The following is a 23,038-nucleotide window of genomic DNA, read 5'->3' as shown; positions in this document are numbered from 1 at the left end:
TCACGACGTCTGATTTCAGCTGTCCCCTAGCCGGGCCGGGGGAAATTTGTCGGCCACATTTGCGTTGGCACTTTTCTTTCGTCTTTTGGAAAATTAAACTGAGCTCGGCGACTAAGTGGGATGAATAAGGGTGTGCCCAGGGTGGAGTACACTGGGGCGTTTGCCCCAACTTCTGCTAGACTACTGCGAAAATTTTCAAACGTGTCTGTTTAAATAAAGAATTTTGAAGATTTAAGGGATTTAGTTAAAATTTACGCCGAATCGGTTTTTTGCGTTTGAGAAGCTGCCATTTCGTCTAGAATTGTTATTTCACTAATTCCTCCAAGGGTGAGGCAATAGTTTAAAGACTAAAATACTCGGCCGGGAACTGAGAGATTCTTGTGGTTCGTGTCCCATTTGCCATTGCACAACCTAACTTCGCATCAGACACTTCTTCCCTTCCCAAAAAAATCAGAAGGCTTGTTTATAGACACGAATACATCTGTTAGATGTAGAATAGTTGATCCTAAAGTTGTGGTAGTACCAATAGTTGCGCTACTATTCATTATTAATGCATATTTTCGTCACCGTAGCATTTTAGATAAAACAATTACATTCATTATATAAAACAGGCTTTTAGAAGTATTGGTAGATAGACTACACCATTTAAAATTAAAGCATTATTTGCTAAAATGCCAATTTTCCAAAATCTAACGCCCAATTGGAGCGCACAACATAGGCGCTCATCTATAGTTTTGCTACGATGTTTTTTCACTTAGCAACCTAGCAATGTATATGGAATAACACAATTAAAGGAACACCTAACTTAATTAAGGAAACATTAGCGCAACTGTTGGTACAATATAATTGAATCGGAAAATTTATTTTTTCTTTATAAAGCTTGTCGTACAACGAAAGAAATTGTCTTGCCTTGTGACAAATACATTGTATTTGATAAATTTATATCCCACAAGCGTTAATTGAAGCATATGCCTCAATAAACAAGAAAAATGAAGTTATATTGTGCTTAGTGGCGCAACTAATGGAGCATCTACCCTAGTTAGCATTTTACCATAGCCTTGGTAGGCGAGATATTTTGTATTGCCAAAAATAAATGCTATTGATAGAGATGAAATCGAGAAATGCCAAATTTAAAATCTTATTCCTGTTGTCCTTTGCATAAATGTTATCTATCAAATCCTAATCTTGAAAATCAGAGTGGCAATAATAAAGTAATAACACAGTGTAGCTCAAAATTTCATCGGTCATGCAAAAACCACTCATTTTCCAAAAAAGCATGTTTCGCAACATGGCCATTTTTTGTATGGATGACCAGTATTTTGATCTATTTTGAAATCCTCCAGGTGTTGTATTCCGCATTTCATCCCTTTGATGGGCGGTAAAGCAGAGTTCAGCTCAAAGTGAGGGTGTGTATGTGTTTTTTACTCCTTTTTGCATTACCTATCTCGTTCCTAGAACCTGGTAGTAAAGCAAAGCCATGGGTATAAACGTCCTCCTGAGAACTTGACCCTTCTTTATCGACAGACTTCGCAGTCGGCTATTAGAGTACATGACAGTTACGGGGCTAGTGCAACGATCCTACTTACTCTATCTAGCAGCACCGCCTAGCCGAGAATCAAACATACGACGACTGGCTTGTTAGACCAGCATCGGACCTTGAAACCAACTATTCGCACCTCAAGCAAGTACCACTATTATAACTTGCCCTGGCAAGACACTTCATTGTTAGTAAATGCAGAATTTAGAATATTGCTAGCACAAGTTTCTACAATTGTATCGATAATGAAACTGGTGGTCTAACAAAGAATGGTTTCTGGAATCTGCCACAAAAGACGATCATTAAGACTGTCGAAGTGGCCTATTAACCCAATGCCCGTCTGGCATACAAAAAAAAAGAATGGTTTCAAATCTTATGCGCTCAGTACCTAAAAACTTGGTGATATAATGAGCAGAAAAAGTTTTCTTGTTAAGCTCATGTTTCACAGTGACATAAAACTGATGTCTGTGTTAGTAAAACACCCCGTTTTCTTGCCAAAATGTATTGAAAATGACAAAAGTAGGACATGCCATGACATTTAGTAATTTTTCAAACGCGTGCACTCGAAAATTAGTGTTTTTTTATTGCGTAAAACAGCGTTTCCCAAATAGGAGTTTACCAAAAATTTATCTCGCAGCAAAATAGTAGTATACGAAATTCCATGGCGACTCGTGAACCAAAAGAGGTTGGGAAACACTGTACAGTGGTCTGGTTTCGAAAAAGTGCGGACATTAGCAATCCTCCAATCCAGCTTTCCACCAGCGATAATGGCGGCTGATGGGTACAACTTTCTGAAGGGCATAGTTAGGTTTTGACATTCAATGCAGGAGCGGTTACTGCGGTTACTGCGGTTACTATGGAAGCCACTACGGTTGTTTGCTGGTTGAGTGGAAAAATGTAAACATTGTTTAGTTTTCGCAGACCAGCCGAAAAGGAATTTAATTGAATAGAAGTGAATTTTTGTGCTTTCTGAGCTATCATTTAATAATCTTTGCATTGGGTCAATGTGACAATATTTCAGCAAAAAATACCCCCAAAACTGCGCTTCCGTGTAACCAAATTTCTTTTCGGCTGCTCTACGAAAACTAAACAATGTTTACATTCTTCCACTCAACCGGCAAACAACCGTGGTGGATTCCATAGTAACCGCAGTAACCGCTCCTGCATTGAATGTCAAAACCAAACTGTGCCCTTCAGAAAGTTGTACGTATCAGCCGCTATCATCGATGGAGGAAAATTGCCCAAATTGATAAGAAAACAACAAACGACGTAAAAATGATATAGGGGAGTGTCGTCGTGGTTGGGCCACGTTTTGGAATTCGCTTATAACTTTCGTTTCAAAAGAAAATTTGGAAATCTAAATGCATCGTTGCAAAGGTCTAAGAATAAGGTAAATTTCCGGAAAGTTTTGAACTGATTGCTTGAAAAATAAAAAAGTTAAAGGCATTCACGTGAAGACAAAAAAGGTTGCCATAGTCGGGCCATGTTGTGCAGGCTGGGCCACCGCAGAAAAGCTAAAACATACGTATTGAATTTCTATATAGATACATAAAAAGAATGAATTCCGCGAATTCCGGCTCATATAGGTACAAATACCCTATTTTTAATTGCATTTTTGCGAAATTTTGGCAATCTTGTAAAATCAATATTGCTACAATCGCCTTTTCCGAAGTGTACAACTACAATGAAAAAACAACAAAAATCCAGGTTTTTAACGTATTAATTTTGCTTTATTTCATCAAATTTTACGTGATAAAATTATGGTGGCCCAATCATGACTACTCAAGTGGCCCGACCTTTACAAATAGCGCTTTTCTAGTATTTCACCTTAGCCTTCCAAAACACCTTACTGGAGGGGATTTTTCTACAGTCTTCGTGTGCAGCACAACACACTTCATACCTTTTCAAAATTTATCTCGATAATGGCATTTCATGAATTATTTCTTGAAGAAAAGTTCATTGCGCCTGGTAAACTTTTTTTGTAAGATTTAGTCACTGAATTTAGTACAGGTGTTTTGAATACACGATTGAAACTCACAATATAGTGAAAAGTTAGCTATCACAGTAAGAAGTTTTACAATGGTTGTATCATAGATATCATGAATTACTAAAACTGTAAAATCGTGATGGCCCGACCATAACAGTGGCCCGACGACAACGACAATACCCTAATAATGACACAAAAATATAAAATATATAAAATAATATAAAATGATTCAAAATTGATTTCTGGATGACACAAAAGTAACTAAAAATGGCACAAATATGGCACAAAAATAATGCAACAACTGGTTAAAACATTACAATAATCACAAAAGTGCTAGAAACGACGAAAAAAAAACAAAAAATACACCAAAAGGACACAATAATTGCATAAAAATAACAGAACATAAAATGACTAAAAGAATTCAAAAATAATATAAGAGTGGTGGTGAATGACCAATTGGTTAAAACTACATTAAATAGCAATAATATAAGAATGAACCACTTATATTTCAATATTCTTCTGTGACAGCACGGTTCAGTAAACAGAATCGAAAAACACTAGAGAATATGTTATAATCAGGCTTCATTTTGCTCATCTTACATAGAGAGGCAGAGCAATACGCTTCTCACAACGATCAAGTTGCTTTCGTTTTCTGTTCAACCGTTTCCTCTCCCTCCGAATGATACGTGAATACTGTTTTCTCTTACGACCACTCATCTTGCGCAGAAGGAGCACAACGACGAGCTCCGTGAAAAAGAAAGATGGAACCAAACTGATGCTCACTAGCCGGTAGAGCAAAGTAGCATAGCACCGCAAAAGCAAAACAAAACTTGTCACGTCGGAGAAGGTAACATCCGACTGAGAGTGAGAGCAAATCAATTCGTCTTCTGCGCTTTGCCAGTAAAACGCCGAGAATTGAGATTTTTTGCAGAGCACGGCAGAAGCCTGGTTATAATTCAAATCAAAAGCCAACTTTTTTTGCAAAAGTTTGTTGTGCCTCCTCGGTAGAAGGACCGGCCGGGCACGTCACTGACGATGATGATATATAGGCAGAACAGAACGATATCAAGCGAAAGGCGTATCAGGGTGGAAAATCTCGGCGGCGATGATGGACACGACCAATTACAGCGACCATAACCTGTACGTACGGTCCTTCATAAAATCGTGCGAAACAATGTTCAATGGTCATTAGGCGGTGAGCGTGGGTGGTTTAATTCGATGTTAGATTGGTGCAAGATAAGAGTTTTACTGGAAAATCAGCATTTCTATACACCTACGTTTGTGAAAGTTTCATAGTTAAAGACTACCTATATCATTTAGTTAGTTTTTTGCTGAGCGTTTTTTTCTTGTTCCGCCAAAAATGCGGCGTGGGTTTGAATCACGGCGACGGATGACACTTTGTGCTATGGCAACCATAGGCGGCAAACATTAGACTTTTATTCATCGTCCGTTTTTTCCCGTCACCAGTTAAGTCTACTGAAATCCTTGAATTGGGTTAAAACCTTTTGTGTATCCTAACCGTCCTTCCATTATGACAGTTAAAAATCACGACAGAAAAAATTCTCCATTTGTTGGACGAGACAAAACGAGTTTTCTCTGATGATCATTTTCCTGTGTTCCACAGAATAATGTTAGCTAGCAAGCTGCTCTCCATTCCACACCGGTTGGTTGCTGCTGGTGGTGAATAATAAATTGTGTTTGTTTCTCTTTTGTGAAAGGTTGCTTTCAGCACTGGATTTTTCTCGAGACCATGGTCGAGTGTGAAACGGCACTGAAAATTATTTATTACTCGGCAAGACAGCTACAATCTGTTTTCACACTACCGCTAGGAGGTATTTCTCGAATCGATTGGCACTGGTGGAAAATGGAAGTTGCTTTTTTTTCTCGGGCAGTGTGGAAAAATGGGTGTCGCAAAAAAAAAACAAAATATCGTGACCAGGTTTTCCGGCAAAGTGGCATTAATATAGCAACTGGCTGCGGTCAACAGCAAGGGCCGCAAATCAACGACACACACACAATGGAGAGTTTATTTTCCACTGGAACAGATTGCAAATCTATCTACTGACAAACTTTATGGGGTCGGGAAATATTAAACCACACAACTGCCCTGGAAGGGAATGTATGGTTCTGAAATGAAAATTTTCAACATGTTTTCATCTGGAACAAAGGGATTGTGTGATGGGATTTCATAGTCGTACTGCTCATCACAAGTTTTTTAAATCAAATGCAAACTGAACGCCTAGTGTCATCAATTGTATGAAATGTACGCGTAAGAGGCAGTAGAGATGACGCATACTAAGAAGAATTCCTTTGACTTCGAAAAACAATGAAATTTCTAAGCCCGATGTTCGGTCTTCGAAAATATTTTTATTGTATTTAAAAGAGTAAGAATTCGGTTCTAAACGATGAAAAGGTTATTTAATAAAAGAAAAAGGAAACTGCTAAAGGCGTATCATCATAATTATCATCATCATCATTACCATAAACAATGTACAGACCACTCGTAATGCTCAGAATTTAATGATTTTCATATTGACATAGACGTAAACACTCGTGATATGCCAGTCAGTCATGAAGTCTTTACCATGTAGATATGTGAAAGTTTATCACTTGCTTTGCTGCTTTAGCATGCACTTTTGACAATTGCACTAATTGGTTGAAGTTTATGTCGTTATCAATGGTAGAGATGCTTGGTTGACAATCTAATGTAAGTTCCATTGAAATTTTCTGCCGAAAACCATTTTACTTTATCATTATAATCTACAAAGAATATTATTTTGAATTTTTCGTATTGGTAATGGTATTAAGATCTGAAATCTGAACTTTACCAGTATTATACTGAAAACATTGAACATCCCTTATTGACGGATCGTGGTGCGTCGTTAGAGAGCGGACCGGAAATACCCAAAGGAGATGTTTCCTGCTGCTGAGGATGGCAAAAACTGCGGCAGCACAGCACCACTGCTTGTGACTGTAACGAGCACGAGCTGAGATGAGCTGTGGAACAATATACCTACAAGCGAGCGAGCGAGCGAGTGGAGTGTTTCCTAACGAGTAAAGTTCGGATTGAAGTATTGTCTGCGAGCGGATGCTGTACAGTACTACAGTAAATAGTCGTAGACCCGCCGGTCTCGGGGAAAATTGCGCACTAAATTAAGAACTAAATAATTAAATGAGTTCACGAGGAAATGAGTTGTTGAGGCTAGCTGGATTAAAACAATCATGTAACGGAAGAATGGAACGTTACAGAAAAACGTTTGAGTGGGTACTTTATTATGTGTTTGGGTAATTTTAAATTGAGCTTAATTATTTTAGTGTTTTTTTATGAATTGGAAGGAGAATATATATTTCGATCGAGAACTCAATGGAGCCTGCTATCGGATATCGATTACGGCTTATTGTGTTGCACCAAATACAAACATTGAATCCAGCTGATATGTAGTTGCAATAAGACAGCGTAAATGCCACACAGCATGCGAAACAATGGATAAGTTGGAGGCGATTTTAGTAAGCAGTTAATTTCACATATTTTTGCGATAAATAAACTAATTGTTTAAACATAGATCCAGTTTCAAGTCCAGTAATAAATTGAATCTCAAGTTTAGTTTCCAGCCTAATTTAGGCTTAAAGCTTTTCAAAATTCAATTCAAATCAATTTCAACACTGGTTTCAAGTCCAATTTTAAGTCTAGTTTAAGTACAATTCCAAACACTCAAGTGCAATTTGAATGCAACTTATTTCCAACACTCTTAAATGGATTTAAATAAGTTGGATTGAATTAAAACTTGGTTAAAACTACTAAAAATGCCCTTAAAGTGTACAAACTCAGATTCTGAGTAGTTTTTTAACCAAAAAGTTGGTAGTAGAAACGCAAAACTGTGTTATTTGTCACAGCGAAAAATTCAATTCTTGGTACTAATTAGCCAAAATTAATTAAATTTTCTACTCAAAATCTGAGTTTGCGCACTTTAGGGGCATTTTGAGTAGTTTTTACCAAGTTTTAGCTAAATCTAACCTATTTTCAGGAAGACTCATTTAAGAGTGAAGTTTAATTTCTAGTCAAGTCTAATTTCAAATTAGATTTTAAATCCATCTTCAAGTATTGTAAACGCACCTAATTCTGTGCATGGTGCCTAATTCTACGCACTCCACATTTTGGTCGAAAGTTCCAAATGCTTGCAAATTTTTATCTTATTTAACACATCTAGGAAAATATGTGTACATAGAGCTATTCATTTGAGAATGATATGATTTTTAATGAAAATATGCGGTGTGCAAATTTGAAAACTGATTTCAAGTCCAATTTTAAGTGGTTTAACTTCGATTTCAAATCCATCTTCAAGGCCAATTTTAAGCCTCTTTATAACTTTAAAATTCGATTTCGAGTTAGGTGATGGTGGAAAACTCCAAAAAAGTCGAAAAATTGTTTTCTGCCGCATGAAAATTTTTGGAAATGTTTTTTTTTCTTGTCTGTCAAAGTTTAATCTTTTATTGATTAAATTTTCATGTTTGCTTTTTTGGTTGTTCCTGAGTTATGCCCGAAAAACTAGTTTTCCTGAGTATTTAACAAATTCAGGAATTTATATCTCGTGAACCAAATTGTACGCTGTATTGACAGTTTTTTCTTAAATGTAAATTAATTTGCTTAGCATATTCACAGATGGATTACCGATCTAGAGGTAGGAAAAGAGTGCGGGGGAAAAGGTGACAAAAATTGGTTGAACAAACGAGAAAAAAAAATCGTGACTCAGTGGAAGAAAAATGGGACGTAAAAATAAAAAAAAACGGAGAGAGGAAAATGGGAGAAAATATATAAAACAAAGCAAAAAGTGGGGACTAGATAGAAAAAGACGCAGAAAGGAAAGCAAAGGAAAGGAAAAACGACAAAGAAAGTAAGGACAAATTGGGCAGAAAAGGAGTAAAAACGGGATTGAAAAATAAGAAAAGAAAATACAGTAGCAGGAAAATTGAGAAACGAAATCAAAAAAGAGTAAAACAGAAAAAAAACGAAAACGGAAAAAATTTCAAGATCATAATAAAAAAAAGAACTGAACAGACGAAAACAAAATAATTTTTTTTTTTGGAACGATGATTCTACAAAATAATTGAAAAGGAGTTGGCGGAACAAAAAACTAAAATCGAGACTGGAAAAGAGGAAAAACTGGCCTGAAAATAATAAAATAAGTGCAAAAACGGGACATGAAAGAGAAAAATAGGACTGAAAACTTGACTGAAAGGACGAAAAACGGAAAAGGAGAAAACAAGAGAAAGAAGAAGCAGTGGGGAGGAAGAAAGGAAGACGAGAGAGTGAGTGAAAGACCGATAACGAGACGAATAGATGGAAGACGGGACCGTGAAGAGAACAAAAATTGCAAAAACGTTATAGAAACGGTGAGAAAATGGAAAAGAAAACGAGGGAAAATGAGATAAGAATTGGAAAACTGATTAGAAAAATAGAGAAAGCTAAAGGGCAATAGAAAGGAAAAAGGGAAGGAAAAACGGAACAGACGAAGATGAAAAACGAGTAGAAAGAGCGTTGAAAAATGACGAAAACTGGAAATGAAGAGAGGAAAAAGGAGAAAGGGAAGAGAAAAGACAGAAAATGGGACAGAAACTTACAAATCAATTAATGAAAAACAAGAGGAATAACTGAATTTAAAATAAGAGAAAATGGACAGGGAACGAAGAAAAAAATAACGAAAAATACGGGACACAAAAAAATGAGTGAAAAAAGGATAAATGGAAGGGATGAGGAAAAACTGAAGGCAAAACGGTACAGAAAAGAAGAAAAAAGGAACGTGAAAGAGGTAAAACGTGTTAGATATAAGATGAATTATGTCAATCCTGATATAAGATGAATTATGTTAATCCAAAAATACCCACATGCAAAATTTTGTTCCATTTGCTTGATTAGTTCTGGAGTTATGAGGAAATTTGTATTTCAAAGTGGGGAGGGGTCATAATTCACCATAAAACAAATTATTGCTTCCAAACCCTTCACATGCCAAATTTGGTTCCATTTGCTTGATTAGTACCCAAATTATGAGGAAATTTGTATTTCATTTCTATGGGAGCCTCCCCTCTTAAAGGGGAGAGGGGTCATAATTCCTTTCGTAAAGAGAGGAGGGATCTCCATTCACCATAGAAAAAAATCTTGTCTCCAAGAACACCCACATGCCAAATTTTGTTCCATTTGCTTGATTAGTTCTCGAGTTAGGCAGAAATTTGTGTTTCATTTGTATGGGAGCCCACCCTCTTAGTGAGGTGCGAGGTCCCTAACCATCACCTAACCAAAAACTCTTGAAATTCTCTTTTAAGTCCGATTTTACGTATAATTTCAAGTAAAATTTCCAACCCATTACTTTAAATTTAAGTCCAATTTCAAATACAATTTTTTTTCATCCAAGTTTTGGCTGATTTTAAAACGCATGCAGTTTAAAAAACTAACCTTTGAGATCTAAACTATCAATCAAGAGCAAGAAATTTGACTGACAGCTTATGAATGAATTCTTTTGAAGGGTAGAAAACTAAGAAAGACAAACACTGTCAGCAGTTCAGTAGTCATGTCCATGGGCTGACAGACAAAAGAATACTACCAGGGGTAATACTGAATGCGCCTTCATGCAGGGCTGCCCATTTTTTCGAGCACTGGCACTTGTTGTTTCCCCGCACCCCACCATGCGTCTCAACTACCTTATCGCAACCTAACTTTTTAAAAAATTATACCTCTCTCGAAAACCAAATTTCGAAACCAAACCAAAAACCATCTCTGAGTTATTGACAAGATACGCAGAAAAGTTTCTGTTTTTTAGTAAAAATAATAAGTCTGACTGGAGGTCTCTTTTGTCCTCAAAACTTGAAAACATGAAAGAAACCAATATTTTTAATGTCCAACTGAAGCACCAAATTAGAGATTTCTTCAGCGCACTTGTATAAAATCATATTAACTGCATCTTCAACTGCAACTAAGGGAAGTGTATTTTTCATCCAAATTTAAATGAAAATCATTAATGAATGATCATCCTAGTCAACATTTTGATAGAAAGAAGAATCTTAGATAAACAAAAACGAAGAAAACAATTTAGTAATATCGATTCGGGTCATGATACGTCGTCAATGCGAACATTTACGGTATTAGCGTCTATTAAATAATTTCACAACAAAAAAGAAAAAGCCAAAACCATATGAGTGGTTGGTAATATCCACAAAAACCGGGACGAAAACCGCTAAACTGTAATTACATTATTCCCACTAATTTATACCGCTTCATTGCGTTCATGTCCGCAACCGCGCTGCCCTGTGCCATAATTTACTCGGAAAAGTATTTATTTTTTCGTTGTTTGTTATTTGCTAGTATGTAATGATATTAACGAGCGTGAACCGTGCGCTGGACCCAACAGATAATTACCGCCGCATAATATACATAACTAGTGCGGATACAACACGGACGGACGGGTCGTGTCCTGTCTGGCTAGGAGCTAGGAGTCACGACAATCTAGACAACCAATTAGGCAGCAAAATTGTGTAGGAGTTAAGTGACCAGAACTTTATCATTCGACGTTTGCCACTACTTACATTCTCTTCCTTTCAACGACGAATGGTTGCCCCGGTGGTACAGGTGTACAGGTTGGGCTGTCGTTTCTATCCTCGTTATACAATAGCGAAGGTATTGAAAATCGGTAGGAACATAAGCCAACAAGAGCTTCTGTCCTCAAATCGAATAATAATCGCATTATCAAGATGAATGGAATTGTTTTAAGCTGGTCTGACAAGGTAAAATGCCTGGAACATGACAGTTTTATATTTTAACATGACCATGAAACCTAAATTTTATTTGAAAAATAAATTGTTAGTTTAAGAGCAAATTTCTGTAAATCTTCATGATCATGAAGCAGAAAATTTAAAGTAGAGAACAAAAAATAAACTGTGATAAATATATACGGGATTTGCATATTTTTCTGCCACCTGTCTGAAGGTGCGCCGTTATAGTTGTGGATTCCCCAGGCGCCCATCGCAATCAACATCGTTCCCCGCAGACCATGATTGAGAAATAAACTAGCAAGAGCGACGGTTCCAGAAGACAGGAAGCGGGCATGAAAATGGAAAGAAAAGTTATTAAAATTCCCGCTCCAGACAAATGAGCTTTTTCCCGTCTTTACCCCCCGGTTCGTTCGAGGGAGGTTAGCAATCGTACAGGCAAGCGAACACCTGCCGGCATCCAATGTAGATTCCGAACATACTTTAATGCTGCTTTTTTGCGTTGGCAGTCATCATAACATGCAATAGAAGTGGTAATCAAAGTTGAAAAGCGACACAGTCCTTCGGGTGGAAAATTTCATATATTGCCAGTGGGTTTTATCGCAATAGCACGAATAGCTACCCTTGAAGAGGTACTGTTCATAACAATTTTATGATTAACGTGTTATCCGCAGACCGTTAAGTGGAAAATATATCCTGCGATTTGGTTCGCGGAGAGAAACCGGAAAACGAGTACAACAATTTTATTTCAAGAAAATCAATAAATCAACAGTAAGATTTTGGCTTTAATATGAGCTAAGATTTAAGATTAATTTTGTAAATAGAGCAAAAGCGAAGATTCAAACACAACTATAACCGATTAGTGTATGACGATACGAACGCAATAGCATTTGTGAAATGAACAACTGTTCGAGCAATAATTAGAAAGTCGTTATCGTCCAGCTTTATTCTCGCTTGGTTTGCTGTTAAGTGTTAGTATTTCCTGCAAAATATGTTCTCTATCCGCTTGCTTTTAGACGGGGCTATCTCATTAGTATGCAGACGACGAGTACAACAGCAAAACCGTAAAATATATCACCACGCTAAGAGTTCATTTTAAAAAAGGATTTTCAACTTCCGTTCCGGGCGCGCGAAGCCGGCCATCGTTCCGTGAATGCAAACATGCGCCCGCATGCACACGCGTACGCATCCGTCCTGGCGCTCGCGTTGGTTGGTTGGTTGGTTGGCATGGATATGACGCTCTTTGCTTGCACTGATGGAAATTGCATTATTTGTCTGTGGGATTTCCGGCATCATACACACTCGACGATCCATCACCGCTTGTGGTGGTCATGCCACTTCGCCGCCGGATCCTGTACGTTGCGTTGCAGGAATCGGAGAACGGTTAGTTTGGTTCAAATATTTTCGATCAATCAAATATCAATTTAGATTTGCATTTTTATGGCTGTTTCGGGAGTTTCGCATGGTTGTGTGCGAAAATGACTTTTATCACTTTTAACATTCAATCAAAGTTTTCGACCCTTTCCCGAGTATGAATCGTTCCGATATGCCATGGTTAAACCAGTTATGTCGCGATTGTTGTATGTATCACGTGTCTAAATGTTGATTGCTTTTTCTCCATGAAGGAGCCGTGTCTCCTATCATAGACAAATAGACATTTAGTGGTTGCTATCCGTGATGCGATATCGGAACTGTTGTTTGATTTTCCGGTTAGTCCTATCTGGTCGCAGCTCTGTAGAGCAACTCCAGGAGAATAATTCTGTTTTCAGTGTGTTTCACTGTATACATGCACCGCTGGTGGTAGGGTTTCCAGCGTTAGTACCGACCAATATTTCTACCGACAGACATTTATTCGACATCATCCGGCACGGACGGTAAAGCGAAAATCATTCAATCAAACCTGTTTTCCGTTTCCGCCCGGTTCGATGATTTTATTGGACTACAATTTCAACCACGGAAACAATTATTTTACGATTTCAGTTGAAAAATTACGTCGGAAAATATCGAACAACATAATTCTATATAAAGTTGAATGGCAATAACATTTTGTGGATGTCATTTTTATTTCGTAATTGTTGTTTGAAAACCGAACGAATGGGCCCTTCCTAGTTTCAATAATGTCGGTTATGGAACAAGTTTGCATTTCTGTTATGTAAAATTTTCCGAACAATTTATAGGAAAATAATAGTTTTGCTGTACTGTGCGAGAAAATCGTTAAATAAATGGTTTATTATAATACAATTTTTATTGCATTCGAACTAATACAGCGCGACGTGAGGTTATACCTATTTCTGCTATCCCCCCGTGTGTGGAAATGGATCAAAGAATAGTCAAGTTTTTGGTAGTAAAATTAATTCGTAATGACAACTAACTAAAGTATCATGATGCTCTCAACTAAACTATGCAAGGCTTGCTGTTCTGCGACTCTCTATTTTTGTGTGACGACAGTAAATTCGTTGAAATAAACAGTTTTCTACCTATTCAGCTCCATATCGTTGTTTCCATTATCGAAAAATTTTCTACAATATGTTTCCATAGCAACCAAACTTAATTTCCAACATTATGACTTAAAAAACATACAATGAGAAATTTTATAAACATTAGTACCATTTATGTTTATACTCTATGTTTATACTTTTATATGCCACGTGGCATATAAAAATAACACTTACTTGCACTTTTGAAGTTTCATTTGTCCCCATATTGACTATTCCAGTTGGCGTCGTATCTTGCAACCATTTTCTGTTCTTCATATTCTGGAGGAAAAACTATCACTATCAGTGTGTTCTTGTTGTATTATACCTGTGGACAGGGGCGTAGCCAGAAATTTTTCTTAGGGGGGGGGGGAGGGGGGTTTACAAAAAAAATTTACATAGCCTAACCTTAAGGGGTTTATTCAGGAAATGGGGAATTATTTTCAATCATCATAAGCTTTTTTGGTTTATACTCCGGGTTCTTCATTTGACTTAAAAAAAAAACAAATTGATATAAAAGAAGGTACATGTTGAAATTGCACCTCCCAGTTGACATCGAAGTACGTTGTATATTCAAATCTTGGCTGGGAGAGACTATTAGAGTCAATAGGATCGAGTCCCTTCCAAGCGCGGCAAAAGTCGAGACAAGTTGAGAGCGTAACCTGTATGCTTTTCAACATCGCCCTAGAGAAGATGATCCGGCGAGCAAAATCGAAACGAGAGACTCAATTTTCAGTGAAAGTAGCAAACTTCTTGGCTACGCAGATGACTTTGATATTGTAGGCCGAAACTTCGCAACGGCGGAGGCCGCCTGCGCTAGACTGAAAGCGGAAGCTAGTAGGATTGGGCTAAAAATAAATGCGTCGCAGACCAAATACATCATTGGTAGAGGCTCAAGAAGACGAACGTGCATTTTTCGTGGACGTAATCGTTGGTAATCGTTGGAATCGCTGGTGGCCGCGGTTAACACAAATAAGGAGATCTTGCGGCGCATTTAAGCAGAAAATCGAGTCTACTTTGCCCTTCGCAAAACGCTTCCATCCGCTAGCAAACGATAGCCACCGTACGATGCTGACAAAGTACATAGCCCTTATTAGACGGTAGTTTTTATGGATTTGACGATACTCAGGGAGGACATGCCCGCACTTACGGACGATATTTCACGGAGCAAAAGCTGGAAGCGAAGAGCGGCGGAGGTACACTAGAATCTCTTTTTACGTCCTTTTATTTTACGTTATTTTCTTTTGCGTCAATATTTTTACATACGGAATTTGAATTAATCCGGCTCGTTTTACGTCTAAAATTTGAATTAACGTCCACTGTTTTTTCGACCGATTGTTCTTACGCCCCATAATAGTGGACATAAAACGAAATTTGCGTGTATATGAATCACGAGCAGCAGACACAACTTGGGAAGATTATCATCGGACATCTGGTGAAGCAAACGGTAAACTACGGTGGACCGGACAGTCATAAGGAAAACGTTTCTATTTAACAACCCCACGGGCACCCAGAACAGAGGGGCTCTACGTGCGAGATGGCTCAACTTGGTCTTGCGATTTGCGCCTTCTGAAACGCCTGGAAAATCGGCGACGAGTAACCCAAGATTGAGTTGCATGCAGTCGACTAGTTGAAACAGCACGAGGTCTATGCTACTGATGACGACAACGGGGATTGTACAACTAGTTCCGTAAATTTTCCTGTGTTCTAAGCAATTGGTAGCAGACATTTGAAGCTTAACAAAGTGTAGAACATATTTTCATCTGGGGGGGGGGGGGGGGGTTTGAACCCCCAACTCCCCCCCCTCCCCGTCGCTACGCCCATGCCTGTGGATAAAATACCCAGTCCGGGAAAAATGCGCATCTGTAACATTGAACACATACTTACACGCTTCCTAACAGTCATTAAGATGCCAACCGCTTCTATTTTATATTATAAACCCGTGTGGATTATAAAAGTTTGCTAAATTTTGTAAATTCTACGAAACATGCTAAATACATCACCGTGGCACGTTTTGCCTCGACTCAGCATTTTATCCACAGTTCCCATATCTTTTTCTGTACTGTAGCGAGACATTGTAGCGCCCTTGGCGAAGACCCGATTTGGAGCCCCTCGTTTCCTAAATCAGGCTTCCTTCTAAACTTATGATTTTTTAGAGCTGTACAATCTTGCATGATTCCAGGGTCTTACTCAAATTCAGGAACTTTCCACAAAGTATGCCTAGAAATAATTAATTAATAGCCCGGGTTTTTTGCTAACTGCGTAATAGATCTAGTTTTAAATCAAAAGGAACTAGCCGGTTTTTTCATACAAAAAATGCCCCCGAACCTAATTACATTATGAAATGATTCAAATAAAGTACTTGATCTGGGGAGCATTTTGGCAAATTTTCAGATCATTAGACGCCATCTTGAATCAGTAATGGTGGCTAGAGTGAATTTCTTTTTTCGCAGTTTACTCCGAAATCAATTATCATAAAAATCTGAAAAAAATCACAGATGTTATGCTCACTGCAGGACTACAGTGTAAAAAATAATGGAAATGTGTCCTGCAATGAGCATAACATCTGTGATTTTTTTTCAGATTTTTATGATATTTGGTTTCGGAGTAAACTGCGAAAAAAGAAATTCACTCTAGCCGCCATTACTGATTCAAGATGGCGTCTAATAATCTGAAAATTTGCCGGTAATGAAGAAGGATTTTTTGGGAATGGAGGGGAAAGAGTGGAAAGGAAGGGGGGGGGGGGGGGTAATAGGTAGCTACGCTTAGCAAGTTGTCGTTGTGACTCCTACCTTTTGCTCCATGCTGGAAGGTGCATGGGTCGAACCAAGCTATTATCTGGGATTATTGCCGGATTCGAACCCACAACACTCATCCACTCAGCATTGGATAAAAGGTAGGAGTCAAAACGAATGTTCATGTTCATGTTCAATAGAGGTTTTCTGTGAGTTTATATCCGTCCTTTTCTTATTTTTTCTCGAAAGTGCTTACAATTCGAGTAAAATTGGTGCAAAAATATATTTTTTTCATTGCGTCAAGAATTTATTATGGTTTTTTAAACAACGTAAAATTGCAAGAATGTGGATTTTTTTTACCAAATGATGAATGTTGAATTTTAAAAAATTCGTTTCGCCTGCACTGTTTCAAAATTTTTAGATTTTCTGGCATCATTGCACAAAATATTTTGACATAAAAGGTGCCCCACATCATATTACACCACGGAAGAAACGCTTAGAAAATTACCCATTGGGTATTTTCTCTTGAAAATTTGAGTAGAATTAATTTAGAGTGTATTGTTTACACTCTTCCTCAATTCCACAAATCCTCAAAAGTCTCATCATGAATGATGAGACTTACGTTAAGGCGGACTTCCGGCAGCTTCCGGGGCTACTGTACTTCGCCGCCCAGCACAAGTTTGATGTTCCGGAGGAAGTAAGGACGCAGAAACTTACATAGTTTGTCAAGAAATACATGTTTTGGCCAAGAAATACATCTTGTGGCAAACGGAGTCCTCCGTTCGTGACTACCGGGACTGTAAACGGGTAGATCTACCTCAAGGAGTGTTTACTGTCGCTTCTCTGTCCAAGCAACACGAGGGAACTAGGATCTTCTGGCCGGATCTATCTTCGTGCCAATATTCAAAGGATGTATTGGAGTGGTACGAATCCAACGGAGTCACTTTCGTACCCAAAGACATGAACGTCTCTTACGCACCGGATTATGAAGCAGGCACTACGGAAGCATCCCAAGGAGGTCAAGTCTGAGGAAGACATGAAGAAAAAGTGGATTTCCGTACAGATGAAGCTGCAGCTAGGCTGTACAAAACTTTTTGAGTGGAGTTAAGCGTAAGGAGCGAGGATACGGTTATAGTATTGAAGTTGATTAGAAAAAATATGCCAGAAGCTTACTAATGGGTTGTATTTTGTTGTCTGAAAGTTTAAAAAGGATCGGTCGATTAGGTAATTTTGTACAGTGTTTCTTTCGTGGTGCAATTTGATGTGGGACACCTATAATGTGTATCAGCGGCTAAGTGAAAAAGGCAGAACGAATGTAAGGTAATGATTACTTTCTTTTTTCGTCTCGAGTGTTTCTTGCCATACGAGTAAAGAGTGGCACAAAATGTGTGGTTTGAAAGTGCTGAAAATAGAGGACACTGCTATAAAAAGGCATATATCTGTGTAGCGATGGGGTGAAATATACGTATTTTTTAATTGTTTTAAATGTTTACAGTAGTTAGAGGCTTTATAAAATAAAATTTTATATGAGGATCATTTCGAGGAGTCAAAATCGAACATTTAACGAAAATTTTTTTTAGCAAAAGATCTTTATTTGGGGTCCTATTTTGACTAAAGTTTCATGTTTAATGGCGCTAGTGTTTCATCATGCGCCATGCGTGAGAGCATACCTACTTGAAACTATCAACGTTTCCCTGTTGAATACAACAGATGTCGTTACTTTGTAACGCATATTGTACATTTCGGAAACAGCCCAATTTTGCGCAACTATAAATTTACTCAACGCAGCAACATTACTCTCTCGTGCATCTCAGTTTCTTTTGTGTTTATCGCTAATCGCAATATAACGTTTAACACCTGAACCAATAAATAGTTGGTAAACATTGTTTTTATTTATTGCGTTAATGTTGCGAAATTTAATTTTTTCGAATTGAAATGTCGCAAACCTATTCAGCTCTCGTACGGTATCAAATCACTTTTCCGGACTCCCGGATGAATGGTAGTAAGATGCTAAGGAGATGTATAGGAAAAGTTTGTTTTTTATCAAAATTAGGCAGAAGTCATGAAAATTAAGTATAACAGAGTGAAAAAAATGTGATTAGTGATTGTTTTTCAGATAGGTAAACATAGATAAGTGAGAAATTTTGATTTTACTACCACTAGAAAAGCGCCATCTCTTGAAAAGCAACGGTTTGTATGCAGATCTCTGTCACGACAGCTGTCAACTGAAGCCGCCTCCGATAGTGGTGGTAATAGAGGGAGACAACAAATTTTAAAACAAAATTAATACGAGAAAACGCATGTATCAAATGCTGTCAAATTTGACGTAAAATCGAGCCAGCAAGCCTGGCTCAAACGGCTTCAAGAAAAATGTATGAGAATGACGTTCGTGCCAGGGATGTGTTCGTATGGTGTCCTATTTCAAGTTCACTTTAAGTCCAATTTCCTGTCCAGCTTCATGTCCTCTTCCAACTCTTATTTTATGCCTAATTTCAAGTCCTATTTGTAGTCTAAGCTCATGTTCAATTTTAGGTTTAATTTTAAGTTCAATTGTAAGTCCATTTATCAGTTTGCTGAAAAACTTCATGCTTAAAATAGTCCACATTTATGGCTAATTTCATACCAACCTCAATTTAACCAATTCAACCAATTTGTTTCAAAGTTCAATTTCACTTCCCATTTCAAATCTACTTTTAGGTGCATAGAGTAATAGAACTGGGAGAATAAAAACAAAATTTGACGGCAGTACTTCAGTTAGTAAAACACTCGGGTATCAACTGAAACAACGTGGGTGCGAACCCCACCTGTTATTTAACGTTCCAATATATTTTTGGTCCATTTCAAAATGTTCTATCCAGTTCATCATTCTTCACACGAGACACTTCTCATTCCCAAAAAAGAGTTTACGTATAGAGATACCACTTCGGTTTTGAGCTAGAAGCGTTAATACTCCCTATACTCATTTTTGGAGTATTTTAGGCTGTAGAGCTTCCGATTTTCAAGCAAATTTCATGGAGGGATGACATGCACCCTTAAAATAAATTGCTATGGCCTGATATGTCATGTTTGATTGCAGTCTTGATTTGATTTAAAATTTCCTGCCTAATTTCTAGTCCTGTTTCATACTCGAATTTAAAGTCCAAATTCATTCAAATTCAACGGGCAATGATCAGTCTAATTTGTGATCAGACATCAAGTCTAAATTGACATGAATTTAAGTCGAATTTTATACCAATTTCAAGTTCAACTTTTAATCCAAATGCTAATTTAACATTATGTCCAATTTTATGTAAAATTTCAAATCAAGTTTCAAGTTCACTGGGGCACTTGTGCTGTGTGAAATTTGATGTAAAAAACTCCTAATGGTGTAACACCCGGAAGTACAAAGTTTTCAATGTAATCAGCATTCGCGATAATTTGGTAAAGGCCAAAACAAGCTTCCGACACATTGGTGTTCGACGTTCTGTTTAAGCACAGACAAACATACATAACTGTTGGCAAAAAAATCAACAACAATTATCTACACGCACATTTTTCCTGAACGCTAGCACCATGTACCATGTACATTCTCAAACATTAACTTACAACAGGAGTATCCCACAAACAAGTAAATTTACGAACAAGTAAATTTTCCTTTCCGCTCTTTCTCCTCCACTCTAAAATTTCATTACTTACTTCTACCGTCCCTTCATCAATTGTAAAAGTACTACCGTTTCAAAAAAAAAAAATGAATCCGGAGTTACGCAGGGAAGCAACCTAGGACTTCGACTATTCAGCATATTTGTAATGACTTCTGCTCTGTGATCCCATCGGGCTGCAAGCTACTATACGCTGCTGATCTAAAGATATTCTTCTCTGTACGATCGGTACAGAGGACTGCAAGTTATAGCAAGGCTTTATCAACCAATTTACAAAATAATGGCGCTAAACAACCTGATCATCAGTACTTGCAAATGCTTAGTCATCACCTTTAAAAATGAATTTCCATTTTAGCCCATGAAAACATAGCAAAAGGAAATTGTCAGTCAGTTTATAAGCATTTCATCCCCAAACTATTCTCAAATTTAAATAATTATCTACCTGGTCGTGACTGGGACGTTCTTACGTTCTTCATTGGATTGATTGAATCTAACCTTTAACTGCAACCTTTTCAACACAAGAAACCAGAAAACATATTATGCGTCAACTGCTCATGGACGACGAACAGCGAAAGCGGATACCGGCTGTTTTAATCTAGGAGCTGATCGATTACTAATTAGCTCACCGGAACCGGAGTCGGCCGGCATTTGTCGGGTCGGTTACAGTCGACAGAACGGCGGTGGCGGTGGCAGCGCAGCGATTTCCGACACAGACAGTGAATGTATTTTCTCATCACATCAGCCACTACTGATATAATGATGTCATCTTCGGGGATGGTTGACAGCTGTCGAAGACGCAGCACAATGTTCGCAGCTTACGCTAGGCGTTTCACTTCACACGAGGGGAAAGTTTTTTGATTTATTATAAGTAATTCAAATCGTGGTTTTGCTTAATCCTTAATTTATAGGTGAATCAAGGTGATGGTAAAGAATTTTTAACTCAAGTAGTAATTTGGTAAATAAAATAAATTTGATTATTTCGGTAAAAGTGGTAAACGAAGCAGTAGTATCAACACATAGGTTCGTGGATTTACTCGAGATAAGAATTCGGTCGTCTTTAAGTCGTAATTCCGAAAATCGAACGATTCACACAGTAGTGGGCTGCGCTTTTGTTTACAAGTGTACTTTCCTATTAAATTGGGTTTGTCATGCACCCGGGGCACGCGTAGGCGACCGGTGCTAATCTTAACCTAACGATAATGAATCAGTCCCACACGTTCGCGCCGTACGCAGGATGGAAAAAATCCATTCAGTAAACCGTAGAGTAGAGCTGCAGACGGTAAACGTCGCCAATGACTGGACCACGTGGCACAGGAAAGTAAATATTGGCTTGTTGATCTAATGATCTAATTGAAGCAGCTTGAACACTCTCAGCTGCAGTGGAAAAGATGAGCTCGCCGGAATAAATCAAAGCCGTAATGGAAAGGGCTACCGAGCCTTTCAGCTTATTACGGCCTGTTTGATAAGAATATCCGCTATAATTATTCTTTTGGGTTAACCTCAAGTTTAGGGCTGAAAATTATTTCCTTATTTTCTCAACTAAGAAAAATATGTTTCTAACATTTTGGTTTAATTGTGAAAATATGTGATGTAAATAAAGGAAAGCAAAGGTTTAAAATTAGCAAAGGATGCTAATTATCAATCATATTATCGAGGGCTTGTCCAGCAGTATGAATTGTTAATAGTAGTGACTAGACGAACTTGAAAAGCAACATTCCGGTATGCGGTGACATACCAATTACGTTACAACTTACAAGCTGAAGACTAAATTCGAATTCTTTTCATGTTCCGAAGTTTTTTTTTCGGTGTCGAAACGACTGCTCAATCTAAAATAATTGACTGTGAAGACATTTTCTTCCCAGAACAGAAGCTTAATGAAAAAAATCTCCATTATTGGCTTACCGGTTCACCTTCGTAGTACCTAGCATCGTAGCCACGGGAAGGTTCGAACAAAAACACGCACCGGATTCTTCACATAAAATTGTTTTTCAAAGAGGAGGAATTTCATTTCCAATCACTGCCGCCTGTCGCTCAAAACCGGTGGCATCGGCAGCGGCATCCATTGCGCCGAAAAGCGCCAGGACGGCATTTCTACAAAGCCATTTGTCATGTGACTCGAGGAGAGTGAAATTCTGTCAATAACAACTACCTCCCGAAACGCGCTACCGCGGCGGATCGGGGCCAGGGAACCAGGGAAACGAAAATATCTAACTTCTGCTTGGTCGTGGCACTTACCTCTGATCTCGGAGAAATTTATAAAATTTTGACTCATTTTTGCTGCTGCTGCTGTTTGGTGTTGTTGGTGTTGTTGTTGTTGTATTTGTTGCTAGGCGACTTTTAAAGGTGACGATTAAATTTCTTCTCTCGGTTGTGATGCAATTTTCACTCACTTAGCCGTGCACACTCAGAAAAACAGTTTTTCTTTCTCTGTGTCTCCTGCCAGCAGGAAAGAAGCACTCACAGTAGTGGTCGCCGTTCAGATCAGCTGACTGCCTTGAACGATTTTCTTCACTTTTCACCGCACAGCCAGCCTGTTGTCGCCGTCGTCGTTGCGGTCGCCGGCGTCGCGTCGTCCGCAGAAATAAATGGGTGTGTGCACTACGCCTAGTCCCAAGAGAGAGAGTGGGTGGTCGGTCGACTGGTTGGTTCGGTGTGTTTGGCGATTGGAAAATTTTGAAGATGAGATCACAAGGGTAGGCTTACGAAGTGGTTCTCGACGGTTGTGTATGAGTGTATGGGTGTATAGATCAAAGCGGGATAGAAAAGATCGGGTTCGGTATGCTATCAGAGGGGCAGTTTATTATGCATTACCGACGGGTTGGGAGGAAGGGTGGTTTGATTTTTCCGGGAGCTTCTCCGGTGTCACTGGTTCGCTAGTAGTTTGGGAGCAATGCAACTACCGGCAGATG

At 38.3% G+C, this 23,038-nt stretch overlaps 1 protein-coding gene across 3 annotated transcripts in view; it reads right to left on the bottom strand.

The window, feature by feature from the left end:
- The window catches only part of LOC128734934 (calcium-binding protein E63-1), a 56,128-nt gene extending 33,568 nt beyond the window's left edge, over window positions 1-22,560 (bottom strand). For 2 of the 3 annotated variants that reach the window (XM_053829343.1, XM_053829341.1), the window contains exon 1: window positions 22,365-22,560. In XM_053829343.1, coding sequence (XP_053685318.1) covers window positions 22,365-22,401 — 37 coding nt within the window. In that variant the 5' untranslated portion in view covers window positions 22,402-22,560. Of the gene's footprint in view, window positions 1-20,571; window positions 20,656-22,364 lie in introns of those variants that run through there. The other variant, XM_053829342.1, reaches the window with a different exon arrangement.
- Between the last annotated feature and the right edge of the window lie 478 nt (window positions 22,561-23,038).

This window comes from Sabethes cyaneus, chromosome 2, assembly GCF_943734655.1.
Source record: "Sabethes cyaneus chromosome 2, idSabCyanKW18_F2, whole genome shotgun sequence".
Lineage (NCBI taxonomy): Eukaryota > Metazoa > Arthropoda > Insecta > Diptera > Culicidae > Sabethes > Sabethes cyaneus.
This window is presented reverse-complemented; position numbering and strand designations above follow the sequence as displayed.